The 8833-nt window shown below is 37.1% G+C and overlaps 2 protein-coding genes across 3 annotated transcripts; both read left to right on the top strand.

Annotated features, from left to right (window-relative positions):
- Nucleotides 1-5841, top strand: LOC133701138 (pumilio homolog 12-like). Of its 2 annotated transcripts, none has more exons than XM_062124956.1 (7): nt 1-323; nt 953-2618; nt 2738-2900; nt 3807-3970; nt 4645-4903; nt 5160-5274; nt 5354-5841. In XM_062124956.1, the coding sequence occupies exons 2-6, from the start codon at nt 1045-1047 to the stop codon at nt 5265-5267; spliced, it is 2268 nt and encodes a 755-aa protein (XP_061980940.1). In that variant the 5' UTR covers nt 1-323; nt 953-1044; the 3' UTR covers nt 5268-5274; nt 5354-5841. The 2 variants fall into 2 exon arrangements, with proteins under 2 accessions (XP_061980940.1, XP_061980941.1); XM_062124957.1 differs by having other exon boundaries at nt 5160-5279.
- A 585-nt stretch (nt 5842-6426) lies between these two features.
- LOC133700373 (protein MET1, chloroplastic) lies at nt 6427-8741 on the top strand. The gene is made up of 7 exons (XM_062123877.1): nt 6427-6998; nt 7208-7314; nt 7429-7523; nt 7649-7725; nt 7962-8082; nt 8180-8239; nt 8317-8741. Exons 1-7 carry the CDS (start codon nt 6571-6573, stop codon nt 8455-8457), a joined length of 1029 nt encoding a protein of 342 aa, XP_061979861.1. The 5' UTR covers nt 6427-6570; the 3' UTR covers nt 8458-8741.
- The last annotated feature ends 92 nt before the right edge of the window (nt 8742-8833 follow it).

The raw sequence follows: 8833 nt of genomic DNA, 5'->3' as shown, positions 1-8833 counted from the left end.
TGGTGTGTGTTATGGTTATGGTTTATGGTAATGGTAGAAATATATGTTTGTAATATCGTTGTAATGTAATTCTATTTTATGCTTAAATTTGGCAATGCCATAACCGTTCCATCTCTTTTATATCTCTCACACTTGAAAAAATCTCCTTCTTCCTCACGCCGCCTCTCTCCCTCACCTTACCAACAAATACTTACACTCTCTTTGCATTCTTTCTAAATAATTCACTCTAATTAACAAAAACAACCGATCATCTCTTATAAAGTTTGTTGCTTTTCCCCCCCTCCAATGCCTTCTTCTTCATTTACTATCATCCTCTGTCACTGGTATGTATGTATGCATGTTATGCCTTTTTTTTATCACTCATTCACTCCTGTTTTTCTTCTGCATTGTTGTTAAATCATTTGAGCTGAATTGGGATTCTTTTGATTTGTCTGTTTTATTGATTTTTGTTGTCAAGATTGAAACTTTTTATGGTTTGTGATGATGATCATGGTTTTAATCATCTGGGTTTTGGCTCTTTTGATGAACTTGACTGAATTATGGTTATTGGAATTGTGTAAAGCATAGATTTCTGTGCTTTTTTGTTTTTTTCCTGTTTGGACGTAGAAATCGAGGAAAAGTAGTGGTCTTTTTAATGGTTTGATCGATGATGATGATCATGGTTTTAGAGTCATTTTTGGGGTCTCTTTTTTGAACTGGGGTTTTGTTCTTCATTGATTTTCTAGTATAGAATCTTTTGGTCGTGACTTATGTGACAGTCCTTTTCTTCTTGTTATTTGATTTTTCTTATTATTATCATTTTGCTTCTTTGAAATCCATTTCTGATGGCTGAGACTGTGGTGGTGATAGCTTCTAGTGAGAAGTGAAGTGATGGTTATTTTTGGAAAATTTAGTATTTTTCATTTTCTATTACCATTATTGTGATCCTAATGGGTGGTGTTTTGTCGTTCAGAATTTTGCTGCATTGAAGTGCTAGTTTGTGGATCTACATTGTCTAATAGATATTGTTAGGAAGGAGTTTTTGAGCGCATTGCCGTTTACAGAATGGAAGATCAAAGAACTGAAATAGAGTTTGATGAATTTGAGAAGCTTCTTGGAGAGATACCAAATGCTACTGCTGCAAATCAGCATTCTGCTGATGCTGGACCTAAGAATGCACCTCTAAATGGTAGCTTGGCACCCATTTCTTTGAATTCTTGCAAGGGGGCTTTTGCTGTGAAACTTGAAAGCAATGGGAGTTTGAATGACAGACAATTTTCAGCAAATAATACTCAACAATATCCTATCAAGAATCTCCAATCAGATGAAGCAAATTTGCCAGATGACCAATCCTTGACATCTGCATTTGCAGAATTGAGTTTTAATAGTGGGAGTCCTTTGGTGAATTGTAAATCCCCACCTAATCCTGCTGTATATACAAACACCATGAATGGTTCACTCTCAAATATGGACTCAACAGTGATGGTTTCCCCTCTGTTCCGATCACCAAATAATTTAACTTCTGGTTTTGACAAGTTTAATGTTGCGAAAGTTGGTCAAGAACAGTCAAATTTCTTAAAATTTGATGCCCGACAACTGAAGGTGCCAACTGATTTTTGTCAGCCTCAACCAATTGAAAATTTCTCCACGGCCTTGTCACCAACTCATGGCATGCAAGGTTTTCAATTGCTTTCCAATGTGGCTGTCCCAGGCATGGATTTTCCTTTAATGTCTGATCATCAACAATACTTCACTGATGTTCAGTCTCCACTTCCTTACTTACATTCACAACAATTAAACCAGTCTCACATTAGCTGGAGGAATATTGGAGAAGAACAATATTACAGGATGCATCAGCAATACCTATATATGCAGCAACTCCATAATCAAAGATTGGAAGCTCAGAATCCTATTCAAGCAAATGGAAATGTTGCAACCAAGCTGATGAGTCGGAACGTGAGGCAACCATATTTGGAGGTGCCATTCTCACACCAAGTTCAACAGTCTAATCAAGAACCATTTTGTAGCAACTATGCTGTCTCAAGGGGTTTGAACCAATCACAGAATGGTATACGTGTTTTGGACAAAGTAGGAAAACAGAGTTTTCCTGAAAAGATTCTGACAAGGTCACAAGGACTGAACACACTGAAAGCTTTGAAGTTTGGCTCAGCTGGAGGCAATGAATCACTTGCCCATCTCAACCATCATGGCAAATTTCTATCAAATGGTCACCTTCTCCATAGTTTACCTGCTCCTACTGCTGGGTGCTTTCAGTTGGATCATTTGACCTCATGGGATATACCTCCTGATTTTACAGACCTAAAAAGCTGTAATTTCAGTTCTCAGTCTTTGAAGTATAACTCAGTAGATGAAGTAACTGGTAGAATATATCTCATGGCAAAGGACCAGCATGGTTGCCGTTTCTTGCAAAGAAAATTTTCTGAGGGGAGCCCACAAGATGTTGAAAAGATTTTTCTTGAGATTATTGATCACATTGTTGAGCTAATGACAGACCCTTTTGGGAACTACCTTGTTCAGAAGTTGCTTGAAGTATGCGATGAGGATCAGAGAATGCGAATACTTCGTGCTATCACTAGAAAAGCCGGGGAGCTTGTTCGGATTTCATGTGATATGCATGGGTTTGTTCTCTCTCTTTGTGCGCGCGCGCGCATGCACACTTATTTTCTTGTGCATTCAAAACTCATGGTGTTCCCCTTTCATGCTTTAATTATTTTCTGAACTGCTCTTTTAAACACAGGACTCGAGCTGTTCAAAAGGTTATCGAAACCCTTAAGACCCCAGAGCAGTTTTCCATGGTTGTCTCTGCATTGAAGCCTGGTATAGTGACCTTGATAAAAAATATGAATGGTAACCATGTAGCCCAGCGTTGCTTGCAGTGTTTGATGCCTGAATACATTGATGTAAGGCCACATATCTTTTCTACCTGAATATCTTCGGCAATTGGAACTTTTGTTATATTTTCAGATTATTTATCCTCATAGCCTTATTGTCTGAAACCCTCAAAACTATTAATGTGAAGAAGCAAATTGATTTTTTAAATCTTGTTTACCAAAGCATTTGAAATGAAAGAACAAGAGGTAAAACTATTGTTGGTACATGTTCTTTCAATTGAACAACTTGAGTTGGATCACATCCCCATTAGAGTAATGGACATCCATCATCTCTTCACCCTTATAGTTGATCTTTTCATCTTTTCATAACCCTGTTTTCTTACTTTTGTTCCTTGAGATTCATTTGTTTCTAATTTTCCCACAGAAGTACTCTTTAGCATGTTGTTCTCTACTTCTGTACTGCAGCAACTACCCTTAACAATATAGAAAGAACTGTCCTCTACTTTTATTAACATATTGCTTATATTTAATTATCTTCGTTTTCGTGTTATTTATCATGTTAATAAAATTCTGAAATTTGTGTAACTAGGTTATGGTGACTTAAATTGCTATTCTTGGGCAAGTTTTTTTCATAAAAATTATTACTCTGATATTACTAGGATCAAGAATGCAAACACCAGCTTCCTCTTAAAGAAAAAAAAAAGGAATGGGACATCGATTAAGATCCATCCATCAGTGTTTTTTTTTAAAATTTTTTGTTTTCTTTGAGGCATACCATCTATCGATTCAAGAAGAATGATTTCAATTTTAGGAACCTTGGCATTCCTTGACAAAAATTGTTGCCTTCCAACAATTGTTTAACTCTTCCATGCAGATGCAGCAAATGATGCTTCTTTTAGTTATAAATCCTACATGCTTTACAGATAAACCAGAATTTAGCACTATGTGAAACACTGATGATGATTTCTTTTGCAGTTCCTTTTTGAAGCTACAACTGCTAATTGTATTGAACTTGCAACGGATCGCCATGGCTGTTGCGTGCTTCAAAAATGCCTAAGCCATTCTGAGGGAGAGCAAAGGTGTCGTTTAGTCTCTGAGATCACGTCAAATGCTCTGATCCTTTCACAAGATCCATTTGGGTACTATATTTTTCTCTTTTCTTTGAGCTTTCTTCCCTGTGTCTTTTCTCAAGCCTGTCTATCACAAAGGTGTGTTGAATTTTTCATTCTTGCACAATTCCATGGAAGAAAGTGGTTTCACATTCTAAACATGATTTAAGTAGTTATTAATAAAGGGTGACATGTATTAATGAACTTCTGTTTTATCCAGATCCTCTTTGTTTTCTTTCATTCTGCATTTTATTTTCGAGGCTCAGAATCAAAAGTGAATAATGTGGGACTATTACTGAAGTATTAGCTTTGCTTGATAGAGGACCTTTTGATTCTGTGAAATTTATTGGTCAAAATAACAAGTTTTTTCACAATCTCATCATCAAATAATGACTCAAACCCTGCTCTAACACTTCCAAATTTTTTCCTTCTTTTCCATGCTCTACATATTTCACATGTGTGGTGGTTGTTCTTAAGATTTGGTGTTCCGATCTCTGCTTGTGAGATGCAGACTTGTTATTTCTGTTTATGGTCTGAAATCATCAAGTACTTTGGGGAATTAAGAAAGGCAAGACCAAAAAGCATTTGTGGCACTACATCTTGATGAGTGCTTGAATGGCCCTCTTATGAGGAATTTAAAAGCCATCTTTTAATGCATGCTTGGATTTGCAACACTTGAGATTTGAAGTGTTTCAATGTTGCAGGAACTATGTTGTGCAATTTGTCTTTGAGCTTCGACTTCCCTGGGCAACAACTGATATTCTTGGTCAGTTGGAAGGTAATTATAGGGACTTGTCTGTTCAGAAATATAGCAGCAATGTGGTAGAGAAATGCCTAAAATATGCAGGAGAGGAGCGCCGGACACGTATTATCCGGGAGCTGATAAATAATGCTCACCTGGATCAAGTCATGCAAGATCCTTTTGGTAATTATGTTATCCAGGCAGCTTTGCAACAATCAAAGGTTTGTATTTTGATTTTTAATCGACATTTTTTTCCAATAAAATTATGTGCCTGGCAGTTCTCCCCTGGAAGAAAGATTTGCAATTATTATATGCTTTTGGATTGTTCTTTTCGTTGTCTTTCTGGAGTCCCCTTTGGAGACTGTAGTCTTATTTTCTGATCTCTGTTGTTGGGGGGGGGGGGGGGGGGTGGGGGTTTCGTTGATTAAATTAAACTGATTCAATTTCATTATTTGATTTGTTTAACTTGTGGAGTAGGGAGCTCTTCATACTGCTCTGGTGGAGGCTATACGACCCCATGTTCCTACACTTCGAACTAGTCCTTATGGGAAGAAAGTCCTATCTAGTAATAGTTTGAAGAAGTAATCTGCGAGTAAGGTCATACAACTTCTCTCTTCCGCATTGTCTACATTCTGCTTGCCCTTTCTGATTTTTTTTGTGTGGTCGTGCAGGCTTTGCATTCAATTGCAGAAGAAGTTCCTGTAGATTTGGTTGCAAGATTTTGATGCTTTGACATGAGAGAAAATTGTCAAAGATGCATCCACAGCTCATTTGAACAGATGAAAGTGAATTTTCTAAGGTTTATTAATCATCAAAACAGAGAATTTCGCATGATGCAGGATCCGAACGTCTGTAGATCAGATTTTTTTTTCCTCCTTTGCCTGGGAATAAAAGAAATGTGAAGGTGTAGAGTTCTTTGAGCTTGTGGGTTACTTGCAATATCAGTTTTTTTTGGACGGGAGCTCAAGAGTCAAGGCTTGGCGGGGTGATTGCAGGTTGGAGGAGCTTTGTAAGCTACGTGATTTCCATGCTGACTTTCATCTTTGTGATGTACATTTCGTGTCCATAGATTTGCCAAGATTAGGGCTTTGGATTTGTCATATAAAATATTTAAGGTCTTAATATTGCCATTCCCGTAATCATCTTTCTGACCATATAATCTTTGTTGTCTCTCTCTCTCTCTCTCTATATATATATATATGAAGTAATAATTTCGTTCCTTGTGAGATTGACTTCATATTCTCATTCAAATCCTAGCACCAAAGTGCTTTAATATCCATGTTCAATAGATAAAATATAATTGTGATCATTTGTATGATTTTCCACCTTCCTACCAAGAACCAAGAGAGTTATCTCTTTCGTGATATAAAAATAAAAATTTATTTTTAACAATTTAATGGGTTTTGTCTTTTCAAAAAAGTTTTTGACTACATTAGTATGAAGAAAACTTGTGATTTTTTTTATAAAAAAATTTCATTAGACAACAAGATCAACTATACCATTGATAGGGTATATATATATTGGGATTTTTAAGAAGGAATATCCTCCTCCTCCTGGCTAAAAATTAAAATTAAAATTAAAATGAAAGGAAAATCCCATATTTGGTAATCTCAAATGCATAGCACTCCATAATCAAGAATGAGGGTGGGCCACGTGTCATCAAAAGATCCAGTCATACCTTTCCCACAAATGACACGTGGCACAACATTATTGAACAAGAGCACAAAGAGCTCATTAGAGCCACTTCTTCTTTGAGGCCAATCTCTCCTTCTGCCTCTCAGCATCTCTCTCCCCCACCCTCCAAATGGAAAGCAGCAGTACTTCTCATTCCGAGCAGAAGCAATTGAGCTGCTGAAGCAAAGCAAAACAGTAGTTGAACAAACCAACCATGTCTTTAGCTCCAAGTAGATATCCTTCTCTCTACTCTTCATCACCATTACCAACAAGTAGTGTCCAAGCCAAGCAAATCCCACTCCTTTTCTCTCAAAACACTCACTTTTTATCCAAGACCTACTCATTTCTCAGCACTTCAACAGCTTTCAGCAATACCCTTTTGCTAAAACCATCAAATTCAATCCTTAAAGCTTCAGAAACTGAGTCACAGACATCAAAATCTGCAGAGAGTGGAAGTGGAGGTGAAGGTGAAGGTGAAGGAGAAGAAAAGTATGAAGAATATGAGGTGGAAATAGAGCAGCCTTATGGGATAAAGTTTGCAAAGGGCAGAGATGGCTCTACTTATATTGATGCTATTGCTCCTGGTGGATCAGCTGATAAGACTGGCAAATTCAGTGTTGGTGATAAAGTTATTGCAACCAGGTTTAATTTATCCTTCTTCTTCTCCAAATTAAATATCAAGTCCAATTCAACTCAATTCAACATAATGTGAGCTGCAGTTGGTAGATACAAGTGTTTGAAGAACTCTGCAACTCCTTTTCTAATCATAAAAATGTTTTACCACAATTTTGGAACAATTGACAAGAATCTTATTTGAGAATGTAACTTATGGAGTTCTAAATCTTATGCAGTGCTGTGTTTGGGACAGAGATTTGGCCAGCAGCTGAATATGGGAGGACAATGTACACCATCCGCCAAAGAATTGGCCCATTACTCATGAAAATGCAAAAGAGATATGGTTAGTTCATCACTGCCTGATGAACATACACGTGCACTCTTAAACTCCCACCCATGAAAACTTGCACATAGAACTAGACTTGGAAGCTCATTCTTTATTGTCTACTCTGTTCAGGGAACATGGATTATACCGGTGAACTGACAGAAAAGGAAATTATCAGAGCTGAGAGGAACTCTGGTGTCATTAGTAACAGAGTGAGAGAAATCCAAGTGAGTAACTAGAAAAAGATACAAAGCTGGATACCATATGTGTTCTCTTTCACTTTGTTTCTTTGTATAGGAAAAGTTCTTACTGCAAGTAACTTGGCATTTCTGACTTGTGATTGGTTTTTCAGATGCAAAATTACTTAAGAAAAAAGGAGCAGAAAGAACAAAGAGAGAAGGATCTTCGCGAAGGGCTGCAATTATACAAGTAACTTCTGGATATTCAACTTGTTCTTTCTACTTCCTTTTGAGTTCAAGTTGAATTTCATATTTGCAAAGGCTAGTTCTCTATGATGGACTGATTCATTTGTTGCATACAAATTTATTACAGCAAATTAGATGTCCCTTTAAGCGCTAGTAGCATGCTTAACTGCCTGCAAGTCATTACAAGTTCTTCACAGTGATACTTTTAAAATTTTGTTTTTCCTTGGTTAATTGATGAAGAAATGCCAAATATGAGGAAGCACTGGAGAAGTTCGAGTCTATGCTGGGATCGAAACCAGACCCAACTGAAGCTGCAGTGGCAAGTTACAATGTCGCTTGTTGTTATTCTAAGCTTAATCAGGTAATGTCTTCGTTATCTTGAAAACAGTAGCCCTTTCTCTTCCTTTTTATCCATTTATGGGATTGCTGCATCATTTACTTCCCCGGACTTTTAACAGTTACAAGCTGGGCTATCTGCACTTGAAGATGCGATGAAAGCAGGATTTGAAGACTTTAAGGTAATGGACTAAAATTGCACATGAACAGCATATAGTTTATGAAGTGCTGACCATCTGAGGTTTTGGAATGTTAACAGCGAATCCGGACAGATCCTGACCTATCCAATTTAAGGACAGCTGAGGGATTTGAACCTCTTATGAAAAGGTTTGATGAATCATTTATCAACGAGAATGCCATCAACGCCATTAAATCTCTATTCGGATTCAACAAGAAATAGAGTCATGAATTTGCTCCAAGGATGAAAGAATCAAAGAGGTAACTGCACCTGAACTTACATGAAGCCAGGACTGGCCAAACCACCAACTGCTTCAGAGAAAACTCCTTTGTAATTTGATTTTTGTTTTTTCATAGCTTTAGTTTAGGACGAGTTCAAAAAAGTTTAATATGATTCGCCATGATTGGCTTGTTATCCTGATTCTTCTTTGGATACAGTCTATGATATGTAATCTTCTTGACAAGAAAATTGAAGAGGATAAACAAGAAAAGTAAACTGTTTCTTTATTATTGGATATAACAGAATGAATTTACTGCCATCCTGTCGAACTTCCGGGCATGTAAAACTGCTGTACACTACACAGAAAGCCCTAATTCTA

The sequence above is a fragment of the Populus nigra genome, chromosome 8 (assembly GCF_951802175.1).
Source record: "Populus nigra chromosome 8, ddPopNigr1.1, whole genome shotgun sequence".
NCBI lineage: Eukaryota > Viridiplantae > Streptophyta > Magnoliopsida > Malpighiales > Salicaceae > Populus > Populus nigra.
Note: the sequence above shows the minus strand (reverse complement) of the source record. Positions and strands in the feature narration are given on the sequence as shown.